Raw genomic sequence first — 13,947 nt, forward strand, 5'->3', positions numbered from 1 at the left:
CGTGTGTAATACGGACGAAGCAATACGGAAGCGAATTGAACATTCACTGGCACGGTGCGTCGGTAAGGTAGGGAGTATTGCTGAAATACAATCGTAGTTTCACATATCTTTCGCATATATACGAATTCTATGATTAACAATCGTGTAAAAACGATTATTTTTCTCTTAAAATTTAACTTTTCGAATAGTTTAACTTCTCGTTAGTTTGCATTCCGTGTAATTATTTCATTACTTGACCTGCATATTCATTCGTTAATAACTCATTGTTCCGCGTGCTGCGTGTGCAATGGATAAGAGAAGCGCGCACGGCGCGCCAAGTTTTATACAATAGTTTGGCAGCCGTTTGAATTCTATATAATAACGGCAGGTGTAACGTGAAATTAGAAGGTCGTAATTAGCTGTTATCTACCGATGTAGGTATGTTGTACCGTTTTATTCGTTTATTTTAAATCGAACGCATGCCTGAGAGCCGCCAACTGTACTACTGAATACCATTGAAAATTGGAATAAATTCAATTATACGCAAACGCGTAAAGATAGATGAGTGATGAAGACGGATTAAAAAATAAAAAACGTAAAAATTTCTCCACGTGTCGACGGTTACAAAACGCGGAGTTTGTCTTAAAATACAAGTATACACAGCGTTTAGTCTGGTAGTGACCTTATTTCTTTACGCATATTTTTTTTTTTCCTTTTTGCCAAAAAAAATTTTTAAAAATAAAGAAAAATCTCATCGTGCATCCGCACGGGCCCAAACAGAATATCACCGTGTTTCACCGCCCCTGTTGGAGGATATGTTATAAACGTTGGTATAATTTGTAGAGATACCTTGAGTGAAAGTATCAAGCTGCGAGAATATATATATATATATATACACACACACATACGAATATTTTTTTATTTTCTTTTTCATGATTCTTCAGGTTTTACGCCGTTACGCTCTGCTGCAAGAGATCGTATGGTTGAGTAATATGATATCAAACGCAGCCAACGACGATTTTACAACCGCATAATATGTTTATATATATATGTATAACGTCTTGTAACGTATCATGAAAATTTTTCGCTCACATGTAATTATTATACAGGAAATGAATGAAAAAAAAAAAGAAATAAAAAAAAAAGATACGAATATAGAAAGACCTTCGTTATACCTACCGGGTTGTATGATTTTTTTTTATGCATTTCTTTTTCTTCACGCGTGAAACGGTTATTGCATAATTTTAATCGACTGGTGTAACGCGCGAGATTATGAAATATTCGAGAAATGACTTTTACTATTTACGAATGTGTTGATGAAACTTTCGCAAAGCCTTATATATATATATATATATAATATACATATTAATAATACATATACATATTCTCGATTACCTCTGTTCTTATAAGCGATGTTCTCATGTTATAATTGGAAGGCAATTAAAATGCTAAGACGTAAATAAACTAATTAACGGTAGGATCATTTTTCTTGATCTTTAGAAGGCCGGCCTGGCCTTCTTTTTGGAGTCAGCAGGTAACTTGAAAACTCAATTGGATATGTTGGCTGTTTATATAAATAAATCATGCCTCTCCAAAGGTTAATTTCATTTAATCTTATATTATTGTTTACTTGTTCGTTTGATTTTTCACTGAATCGTACTCTTTTGTACACTTATTTTTTATAATCCGTTTTCTTACGAGGCCGAAAATAGCAGCCAGAATTAGCAGCCAAACGTTTTAACGTTCATGCGAATAAGGGTATAGTAAAGTATGAAAATCAAAATTTTGTTCACACAACTTGAACCCCAGATACTTTTATAGAATTATCAGAATAAAACTGAACTACATTTATTCTATTTCCAAAAAGTTGGTCACGTTTGACTGCTAGCTTTTAGGTTCATTGTTTTCTTTCAGTTACAACGTAAAAATTGAATCATAACTTCGACATGTTTTAAGTTCTTTTTATTTTCAAATATCACGCCTTCAATTATTCATTTGTTTAAATACGTATACGTATCTATCTATTGTAATATTGTGTATATTGTATATATGCATAAATATATGTCGATTGAATATGTCAACATTTATGTAACGTGGAAATACATGATTCGATTTGTCGTGCAATAAAAAAAAAATTGAAAAAAAAACAACGATTATCATCACTAGTTTGTTCTTGCTTTGTTCAAACGTTATGTACAATTTTTTTTTTCGCTCTTTTCAGAATTTGATTAACGCTCGTACAGCAAGACGCGAGGGCCTAATTATATCATATAATTAAATGTGATGAAAAACATTGTACTCGTGTGAAAGTAAGATTGAATCTTACTTTTCAATCGAAAAATACCAATCTAATAAAAAATTTACGTGATTTCTATTTACTTTTATCGTAGTAATGCAATGTGTACAGAATCTCGTTATATTATTAGATTCATTATTAAATTATATTGCTTTCAATGCTATCGTCGTATGACAATTTGTATCGCTATTAACTTTCGAAATGTTTGAGTATTACCACTCGGGTGTATGATTGATTTTAATTCGAAAATTATAATATAAAGGATGCATTAAGAATTTTTTTTATTGGTACTTCTAATTTTTTGGCAGAATTTGTGGAAATGGCTGAAGGAAAATTTAACACAGGTGAAATTCGCCTGGAATTATGCAATTCAGGGTACATTTTACCGATCGGGATTCGATTCATAATAAATGATTGAAAAAAGCGAGGAAATTTGACCAATCTTGAAAGATGAAGAAATTGCGTAAATGCAGGTGAATTATTATCATCCACGATTCCAGGTTAAACAGCCCATCAGACATTTCCATGAATTTTACCGGTATGGTAATTCATCCGTATTATATTTACGCAAAATATGTAGTCAAGTGTTTCGAAAGTTAAACTCTCGAGGAGTTTCCTTCATTTTACGTATAAAATTTTACAATTAGGGATGATGATGCGATATTGTATAGCGTGTAGAGTACGTATTTACGATTGTCATTGTCTATAAATATAAATATACAATATAGGAATATGTATAATTCAAAAAATAACGATAATAGTAAATATATTGTTGATAATAATAAAGATAGTGAAACGATCGATTAAAAGTTTAAAAGCACCGCGAAAATTATCCGAAGGATCAAGGTATAAGTATATACAATAATTGATCTTAAGTACAGAATAAAATTAAGTGTATAATAAAAGAATTTCGAATACGAATAAAACTTTCGTAACTCTATAAGTTAATAAATATCGTACAATATTATTTATTATATACAAATATTCATTTTTATTTGTAAAATTTTTCTCCAATATAAATAAAAATTTCTAATACTGTGAAAATAAATTTCCGTAGCACGCGTAATATACATATGGTTACCAAAAAAAAAGTTGGTAAAATGTTATATTTGTCGTTGGTTTTTTAAAGTATTTTTTTGTCTCAAGTCTTCCAACTCTCAAGAAGATAATAAATAAATAGGTAAAAGTGACGGAAGAACGAAATGGTAAAATACAGGAATGAAAGTATTTCATGCTTGTCTCAAATTTGAAATTTGAAATGATTATCGAGCAATATTTGAATATCCTGTATTGACAGTCTAGTGAAAGAGACTTATAAATATGTAACGATATAGTTGTATAGGTACGTGACGATAGTTAAGAACTTGACGTACAATTATAAAATTATAAGCAATTATAAGTATACAGAGTATTTCGTTACAAGGAACAAAGTGACCATGTGTTGAAAATGAGAAGAAAAAAAGTTGCTGATCGTAATAAGCATGATAATTATAATAGTCAAAAGTTACCGGCAGTAATAAAACTGCAACATGCAATTCTGCAGTTATTATAAATCTATATAATACTTGTGGTTGGGAGTATTAAAATGACTAATCCTTGTCCCAAATTAGCTAGTGTGCAAAGTTATGCATATATTGTATATAATATATGTATATATATTTGAAGCTGACTGGACTACTTAATTATTATATTAAATTCCTGGTCAGTAGCGGGTGTTTCTACCAGCATAGAAGCCGATATCCACTTTATATTACGTATTTCATCTCGTTTACTACTTGCACTTGCTTTTACCATCGAGTAACTTTTTCCACAGGTCGAACTGTTCGCTGTATTTAACCATGTGAATGCTGACACTACGTTGTATGTTACAAGGATTGAAGGGAATTCTTTTGTTGAAAAATTCATTGGCTTGATATCGTTTTATGCCCAGTTTGTGGGCGACGATACCTGTCGTGAATACGTCCTCCAGTTTCAGATAAGTCTGCTTCAAGGATTCGACGTAAAGCTTGGGAACTACGTCGCTCGACAAAAGGTACGCAGGACCAGTCGTGAAGTCTGGAAATCTTTCCGACTTGTACTGGGAGTGAGATACGTAGTACTTGCTCTTCTTGTTCCTGATCGGTTTCCACCTCCGAGCCAAACGACCAAATATCACGTTTCTACTCTTTGAGTGTTTGTTCACAAACGACAATAGCCGTGGCACGTTTATGAACATGTCGTCGTCAGTCTTCAGGAAAAATTTCACCTTACCGCAGTATTCTTGGACCCATTCGAGCGCCGATATAGTTTTCAGCGTCAGGTTTGAGTACGAGTCGATGAAGTTCCCTCTAATCACGTCTCTGTACATGTCTTCTTCCCTCAACAATACTGTACTTATCTGTTTGTCAGTCGTATCGCCCAGCATGAACATTACGCTCACATCTTTTCTCTGGCCAAAGTGGCCCCAGGTTTGGCGTATCGCTGTTCTCGCTGCGAAGTGTGTCGGTGCTGACATTACAAGGATCACCACTTCCATTTTGGCACCTAAGTTTGGACACTTTTCTGGTATCGACACCGAGTGGCCAGGCTGGTAAATGGCAGCCGCTGAATCATTCCTGACCACCGGCGTAGCGCTTTCACTGGTATTTTGACTTTTCGCTGGCTTCTTGATCGGTGACTGCTCGATGCTCTTCGATACGTTTAATATCATCGAGGATTGCGAGCTGACCAACGACGAAGGTGTCGTCATTTGCTGATAGTTGCTGGCATCGTGCGAAGAGGCGTTGAGCGACGGTGACTCGACTGTTGCATTCTTCACCGGCAGTGTTCCTTGCGACTCGCCGCTTGCATTCAGTATCGATCGGACCATGATTCCTGACGACTGACCTTGAATTGAAAATAAACGAAAAATAAGTTGTAATCGGTCCTCTTTTATTTTCTACTTTGCTCGATTTTTTATTTTTTAATAGGATTTCAATTTTGCAATGTAGATCTTTTTTTTTTCCATTCTTCATACACAGGCGAGTGTGTCATCATATAATTGTGTTCGTGTAATTTCCGGGTAAAAAGGGGGAGAAATTATAACTTGAATATTGATAATGATATAATTGCGAAACGTCATTTTTTTATTTGTATTCAAATTTTCCGACAAATTGAGCAAACCATATTACTCGGAAGTGTATCGTGCTGATAACGATTATTCTTATCGAAAGATTATTGCCATAATCGTTTTTACAACAGTTTGCCGATAAGTAGAGAAGAAAAATGATGACATGCAGAAAAAAAAAAAACCCCGGTTTTCACGGATAATTCGTGCAGTAGTTAATTTGAAACTCGGTGAAAGTTGATGTTTCCCAATCGCTGTTATCGGTAGAAAACATCGTTTCGGTACCAAATTCCGTTGCATTTGCACTTTCGATACATGCATACGATAGAAACTTGACAATTCGTTGATTTTCAAATATCGAAAGTAGTTTTGGAAGAAAATTTTCAAGTATTATTTTCCGTTCCAGATTTTTTTTTCTTTTTAAATAGATTTCAACCCTTACAAGTGATCCGTGAAAAACTAAAATAATTTGAATCAATTAAGCGGGCTCTCGGACTTTGTCGTAACGAGATTGATTTTGAAAAAAATTCACTTAATTTTCAAGCAACAATGTGTCAACGTTCAATTTGAACCCAGATTATAGACAAAAGAAGAAGTAGAGAACAAACTTTAGCGTCTTTCAAAGGTTGAATTTTTACGGGCAGGAAAATGCCTTGCTCTTGACCAATAGAAATGCCAACAAGGCAAGGAAGCGCCACCTGACGTGTGGACTGATTGCGAGTACAAATGTCCTATTTTATTGGCATTCCTATTGGTCAAAGAGCTAGGCAGTAAAATGAAAATTCAGTGCAATTCGAAACTCGGTGTTCTTTCGTTTCGAATCCTCTGGCGCGATGTGTTTGTTTTATAAAAACGGTTAGAAAACAAACGAATCTCACGCGTTGAAACGGATGTGTATATGTTTTTTTGTTTTAAATTCTTTCGTAATTTACTATAAGTTAGAATGGATATTTGAATGTGTGTCATATACTCACTGCTGGTAATCAGCACGGCCATCTGATGAATTTCGTTGGTAGCGGTGTAATAGTAGGCAAAAACCGAGAGGCAAAATAGTCCGAGAATAGTGAACTGCAATGCCCGACCTCGTATATTTACAAACATGTACATGGCGGTGGAATTGTATGTAACATGTACGTATATATACGTGCGGTGAAAGAAACGAAGCGGTATTGAATAAGAGTAATAATACAAAAAAAAAAATCAAGTACAATCACTCGATTCGAGAAGCGATTCGTTATTGTTTCGGTGGATCGTTGAAACTGTAACAATAGGAACGGCAGAAGTGCTGCAGTTTATTCGAAATCGCGAAGCGGTATAAAAACAAGCCGACCGCCTTTGCTGCCGACATTCTACGATATATTTCATATCGATATGTAATAATTGCAGTAGGTTCCTTTTTTTTTAAATTTCTTTTGTGCGTGAATCTTGTTTATACGGTGCAGGGGTTTTCTCTTGGTTTTTATTTATATGTTGTTATTGTTGATACTTTCTCTCGTCGTTTCTCATTCACAATCATCCCGTTTGCGGAATCGACGACGCAGAGCAAACCTGTCACTGAAACACCACCTCCGGCGAACACGTCATTATTATTCTTCGCCCCAGGTAAAAAAATCCAAACCGCACGACGTCTGCATCCAGCCGATGCGAAACCCCTTTTCTCCTTTCTCCCTCCCCACCGACAACACGCCTGAAGTCGCGTGTCCCACGGTGCAAATCGATCGTCGTTCGTTTGTTCCGAGTTCCCAGGTTACCACTCACTCACTCTCTCTGTGTCTGTCTCTCTCTCTCTCTCTCTCTCTCTCTCTCTCTCTCTCTCTCTCTCTCTCTCTCTTTCTCTTTCTCGTCGTTGACGGCTATCGAATCGAAGATCAGGGCGGCGGCGGCGGCGGGAAATTCGAAATTGAATTTTTGAAAATAAGCGAACGTTCGAATTTCAGGAAAGGTGGGCAACTTCACACGGCAAACGATTCACTCCCGGCGTTCGAAATTTCGCGAATTTAACTGCAGACCTGCGGACCTGCGGACCTTCCGCGCTTAGCCGTATCTTGTCTCAAAGTGAACGTGCAACAGCGGGGGTTTCGAACAAGCTGCGGGGACAACTTCTTACTCTCATCGGCCGATTCTCCCTGCACCGCGGAAGCACCGCCTACCTATTCTCCGAAAGCGTAGAGGTATAATACTCGTAGGGTCTCGGGTGGAATAGCTGAATCGTACGTGTGTGATGACTTTTTAATTTTTATTTTTTTTTTTCTCTTTATCATCGTCCTTGACGTCGGATACTTTTTATCTCCACCCCGCCGCCTCTAACACAATCGCAGCTTTTCCAACCTGTTCTGTTAATTACAATGTGAAACTACACGCGTCAATGGAAACCGATCGATTTTTTTATTGCAAACTTTGGACAGTTGAAATGAGCTGTTCTAAATCCGTTGTTAGTTTTTTTTTTTTTTTTGTTTTTTGGCTGATCGCGGAATTATCGGATTGTTGTTCGCTATTTGACGCCCGCGATGAGTTTATTTTATACACCTACACCTTTTCAATCCCGTAGGCAGTTTACGCATCTCGTAAAACTGGAATCTCGAAATTGATTTACCGTCTGGTCGAGTTTCGAAACGCGTCTGCGGATTCTCATAGATGGTAATCGTAAACGTGGTATTAACAACAGGGTCATTCTTTGTCCATTTATCAATCCGGTTTCCCTTGATACTCTGAATTTAGGTTCAACAATTAACTACCGTAAATATGTTGTTCACTTGTGCAATTCCTCTAAATCCTGTCGCAGAATAATTGCCAAATGAGTCTTTAACGGGGGGAACGAATCTTGTATAGATTACACGGATCGAAAAAAAAATGTCCGTTTTTTTATATTTTTTATCGAGTTAAATAAATTTTGTTTCCGTACATCGAATAATAGCCAAAATCTTTACTTGTTACCTTTAAGGTTTGTTTTTCTCTTTTTAACGTTGTTAAATAAGTCTTGTAGTTTTTGGTTGAAAGGTAATATGGTCGCCTATTCGGAAGAAAAAAGGAAGACGTTTTCACCAAGATGCGATGGAATTTATCGTTATTAACGTTATCAGGGTGAGAGAATAATGAGAGCTTGATGGGAAATTACGTTTCGGGTTTGTTTCCTTACAAAAATAAGAAGAAGCGCTAAAAATAATCATTTCTCAACTTTGTTTATCAACTCTTTTACATTTGTAGTTTATTATTAATTATTATTTTTGAATAAAAGTGATTTAAATGCAAAACTGAAGTTTGCTTGATTGTTATTTACAATAAATGTTTGAGAAAATAGGTAAATTAAAAAAGAAATTTGAAATATCCTTCCGGTTTCTACAAAAACAAACGTTATCTAATGAAAATATTTTTTTTCCATTTATTAGTTACTTAGAAAAAATCAAAATTTTTGCTACAGATACGAGGTGCTTCTTTTTTACATTCGACTTGTCATTTAACGCCTGATGTACGCCTCCCACTCCGATCAAGATTGATAACGTGTAATTAATCAGTAGACTTAAACGGATTAACCGATTTTATTTACATTTTCTTTAAGAACGTTCTTCCTTCATCTCGCCCAACATCGTATCGAGTGGCAATACGTAATAAAAATGATTGATTTTCACCGCGATTCAAGCGAGGAATTTGCCTTAATCCGAATTCCGTGAATCGACGGATTGATAAAAGTATAACGTATGTATTTACGTACGAACATGTGTTCGCGATAAATGGCTAGACGGTGAAACAAGTTTTTCGTATTATTAACCAGTGTCACGCACGTATCTCTCGATTAACGTTTATCGGTTGATTATCGCGAAACTGAGTCACTCGATTAATCGATCACCGATTGCAATGCCCGTGATACATCGAATGATTTGCATTTTCCAGTATTTTTTCAAACAAATATTTTCATCCTTCGTATCTTTCTCCGACTGTACAGGTAGGCACCTAAATAAATACAGGAATACGTAGGAGGATATTTTAGGTAAAAGTTCGTCTGGGAAGGTCATTTATTGACACTTGAAAAATTGATATAAAATAATTTTCCAAATTTAGATCAACGATCTTCGCCGACGAATTTGATCCTCCCGCAAAAACTCGCTGCAGATCCGTTACGGATTCCTAATTGACTATTTCCACTTCCAAATACTGTTACAGAGGTTTTTTTTTTTTTTTTTTTTTCATTTTTGTTTGCTTCTTTCGCTCGGATACACAAAACGGCTGACTCGACCCTGATGCGGCCACCAAAAATAATTCTCGCACTGATTCAAGTTGTTAACTACTTATGCCAATTTGCACAACCTGTATAATCACGCATGGTATGCACACGTCGTATATTATACAGGCACTCGGGCCACTGACCCGTCTCGTTGCAGCACACATTCGTCTTAATTTTCTTTACGTTTCGCTCACGCCATTCTTATATACATATAATGTATATCGATTCCCGATTTGATTTCGTTCGTATTCTTTTTACTTCCGTCATACTTTTTTTTTTTTTTGCAGTTACGTTGACACTACAAACATCGATGCGCGCAGTCTAATAAAAAATGCCCAAATTTTAAATGAAAATTGTCAGAATCAAGCGATTTTTCTTACGAATCGAGTAGGTATTAATTCGGAGAAATGAAAGCGTTATTTTTGCATTGCATTGTATTGTTTTTTTTTTTTTCTTTTTTAAATCTTACTCCGAGTTTCAAATGTCAATTATTATGAGCGAAGTCGTTGGCATTCAAAAATCCGATGATATTTTAAATTTCCGTCGACATTGGCGCAATTATAATTTTTTTTACAGTCGCGACCATGAATTTCGAGGAGTAGAATTAACAACGAGCAAATGTCAAAGGCATGACGTACCAAAGAGCGAGAAAGAAATTTTTGCCATCTTTCAAACGCGAGAGATTTCAACTCCTTTTTTTTTTTTTTCTCTAGAAATGTATGAAAAAATATGAGTAATGGTATTTAAGAGATTTTCGAGTATTGTTCTATCGTCGTTAAAGTTGCGAAAGAGCGAGAAAACTCAATAATCAAAATATAATGAAAAATTGTTTCAACGTTTTTCTTCCTCAGCTCCGGACTATCCGAGTTGTGACGTAATGTTCCAATGGCCTCTTCTATAAACGTTACGTAAATCCGACGATTCGTGTATAATATAGTGTACGTAGATGCACGGGCATTACGGGTACTTATGTACAATAAATGTATGAGGCGTTCTCCGCCAAATCAGCCACCTCTTTTTTTTTATCATCTCGAATCTGTTCCATAATTGGTTATATATATATATATTAGTACTACTTAAAGTTACTCGCTGTGAATTTTTCTCAGATTTGTTAATCCACCCGTTTCGGAAATGGTTTTTTGTTTATTTTTTAAACCCGTACACAGTGGAAAAGTTATGCTCTTACACGAACCATTTAATGCGATGCGTGTCGCATCTTTGATGGCATCAAAAAAAAAAAAAAAGGCTGTTTTCAACGAAAGAAAGGACAGTTTTTTTTTCTCTTTGATATAGCCATAAATTTTACAGGTTATAATTTGACAGTGTATTGGTAACGTATGAAAAAAATTGGAATCGTAGAACCGGACATTCTTGCCGAGTAGAAAAAATATGTTTAACGAGAAAGGTGAATTAAGGTACGTCCGAGTTCCTCTTTTCCGTAAACTATTCAATCCGATATACGTTATATTTTAATGCCATTCTCAATAAAATATATATCGCGTTAAACAGTTCATGGAAAAACGTCACTTTTTCATGTCGACATTTTTTTTTTACTACTTCAATCTTCCACGATATACGGGTTTAAAGAAAAAAAAAAAGTGCCCGAGTTAGCGGAGAACGCCTCATATACAAAATTACACTCTCTGAACGCTGTAGGATTTCACATTCAACCGGTTTGCACGCTTTGGGACGTTTCGAGTTATTTTTTTTTTCATCATGTTTCTTTATTTTTTCATATAGTATTTAAAAAAAAAAAAACTGTTACACGACTTCCGTGTAACAAATATACATGTATATATATATATATCAGGTATACATAAATGGATTAGAATTGAAAAAAAAAGCAAGAAGAAATTGTCATAAATCGGTCCTAACGACCCTAATTTTGTTATATATGTCTGCAGTTATTACGGCGCTAATCGTGTAAGATTATTTACGATAAAAAGTATCTACATGATTCACTACCTCTTTACACAGATGCATAGCTGTTGTATCTACATATAATTTTTTTTTTTACAATTTTTTTTATTACATAACAAGATGTTGAGCAATTTTGGCTTATGCAGGCTTAAGTTAATAATAATCAATTATTACAATCAAATATGCATTATTGTGATAATTTTATTGTCAATTTTTTCTTCTTGACTGTTCAAGATAATTGCGACGATAAAAAAAAAAAAAGAAAAGAAGATACTGCGATACAGATGTTTATATTTAAGAGGATCATCGTCAAAATTACGTTGAAAATGAATCATTCGTGTGTATGTATACGTATTTTTATTTACGCAATAAAGAACTCGATTTTGTCACAACTTGTGCTGTAAGTTTAAATAGAAAAGAAGAAGAAAAAAAAAAAAAAAATCGAGTCAACGAATTTAATACTGTACCTGCAACGTTTGCTCGATAAAATATGATATGCTAGACGTAAAATTAGTGCCGATTGAGAAGCCGCGGAAATATACTTAATGCGCAACAGTTAATTGGCAGAGTCAAACTTTAATATAATGGTGGATTTCTCTTTCACTAAATTTATGTAATACGGTGTATATAAGTATATAAATATACAGGTTCTCAACCATCAGTGAAAACGACTTTCTAGTGGCTATCGCCTTATACGCTTGTGACCGAGGTTGAGCTTATTAGAAAATCGGAATGACAGGAACAGCAACTTCAAGCTGAACGAATTATTATTGTTCAACCGAACCGTGCTACGTTATACTTTGTCCAGAAAGTAAAAGCAATGATATCGACGTTTTATTATTTTCTACCAGCTAACATTGAATTCGATTTAAAGGAAATATCACCTTCGTTTCATGTTTTTTAAATGCTTACGGATTCACCGGAGGATGACAAAGTTAATATGCGATAAACGGATAAATTGCAATGCGCACAGATTTGTTGGTATTATAATATGAGAACGGCGAAGAAGGAGGAAGATTTATGAGTCGGTAGCAAACACACACATGTGTACATTTTAGAATGTAAAAAAAAGAATGGATTATTTTTTCTACAAAATACAAGTCGAAAATATTGGTCGAAATGACGAATCGACCGTAACTTTAGAAAGAGTAGATTTATCATAAAATCATAAGAGACCTTCTTTGTAGGCCGTTCAATTCCCTACAAAAATGCGTTCTGGTCCTGTCAGTAGCCTAATGCGTTGACGAGTTATAAAATTACAAAGTTCGAAAAAAAAAAAGAAATTTCCCATGTTGTGCAACCGGGAAATAGAAAATCGCGATGAGGCACCTCTAAATATTAATATTAAGAGCTTAAACTTGGACAGCGTCTTTTTTTCGTCATTTTGAACAATATTGTCGACTTGAAATTTGAAAAAATGAATAGTCGATTATTTTTATACAATTTATCATACATATCACATGTATATATGTATGTATCACTTCCGTGCCTCCACAACTTTTAAGGGATAGGGTTCATCGTGATGGTTAAGACTAGCCGCGTGCGCAAGACCGATCAATGCCAAAGAGTATGCGTTGTTTCACGTTCTACCACCTTTGCCTGCAGGCTCCGTTTTGGGAATCTTTGATGCCTGTGTAGCAGCCCTCAGAAATCATTCGAACACGCCAATTGAACAGTGGCGCAAAACGAGCGGCGACGACCGTTTTTCGAAAAGCCCGCGACAATCATCGTACGGCCACATGAATATATGCATTTTTTTTTTTTTTTTTTTTATAAGTCTACTACACTATTTTGCAGTCGTATACCAAAATTGTGCGGAATGTAGGGTTTTCGAAAAGCCACATTCGCTGCGGAAAAACTTGAGTTTCGGTAACGTTTAGTCGTATTACCATCTTGGTTAGTTTTTGCTTTATGTTTCATTCTTGTTTTCCGCGCCCGTAAAATTAATTGCTACCACCGGATTTTCCGGATGCCTTGAGGACTTCTTTGCAAAATTCGTTGGTTGAGAGAGAAAAAATCTGAAACGTGTGGAAGATTTGAGAAAATCAATATTTCATTGAAACAAAAGCATAGAGTATAGAAAATGTCGATAGAATGGTCATGCGGGTTGGAGTCGATTTCATCCTTTCTAAAAACAACTTCCGGGTGAATTCGGGGAAAATTATTCGAGGGTTTTTGAGGCTGGGTTGTGATATTTTATGAAAAACTAAGACTTGTCATTTTATGGACCGATTTTGCGCCCACGAAATTTTCGGCGATAACGTGGAATTCATTTTTATATCCCGTTTCGCGCTCCGGTCTTTTTTCAAACCGTCAACCGAAAGGCAGGCGCGCACCCTGTCGGGTGAAATTTTCATTTCTAGGTTAGCGATTGTGCGCGCGTCAGCGTGTGGATCTTGAGTTTAACTCCGTTCCCAATATACAGAGGGAGCGAAGCGCACTACGACA

The 13,947-nt window shown here is 35.5% G+C and overlaps 1 protein-coding gene across 1 annotated transcript; it reads right to left on the reverse strand.

Moving 5' to 3' along the window:
* Nucleotides 1-1,926: 1,926 nt before the first annotated feature.
* On the reverse strand, nt 1,927-7,426 carry LOC124219031 (beta-1,3-galactosyltransferase 5). The gene is made up of 2 exons (XM_046626133.2): nt 6,335-7,426; nt 1,927-5,140 (listed from the first exon to the last, which is right to left on the reverse strand). The coding sequence occupies exons 1-2, from the start codon at nt 6,465-6,467 to the stop codon at nt 4,047-4,049; spliced, it is 1,227 nt and encodes a 408-aa protein (XP_046482089.1). The 5' UTR covers nt 6,468-7,426; the 3' UTR covers nt 1,927-4,046.
* Nucleotides 7,427-13,947: the final 6,521 nt, after the last annotated feature.

This window comes from Neodiprion pinetum, chromosome 5 (assembly GCF_021155775.2).
Source record: "Neodiprion pinetum isolate iyNeoPine1 chromosome 5, iyNeoPine1.2, whole genome shotgun sequence".
Taxonomy (NCBI): domain Eukaryota; kingdom Metazoa; phylum Arthropoda; class Insecta; order Hymenoptera; family Diprionidae; genus Neodiprion; species Neodiprion pinetum.

Excerpts from the sequence above, each read along its gene's own strand:
- LOC124219031 (XM_046626133.2), bottom strand. The coding sequence starts at position 6,467 with ATGTACATGTTTGTAAATATACGAGGTCGGGCATTGCAGTTCACTATT. Across the intron at positions 5,141-6,334 it reads GGCCGTGCTGATTACCAGCA|GTCAGTCGTCAGGAATCATG; the intron begins GTGAGTATATGA and ends TTTCAATTCAAG.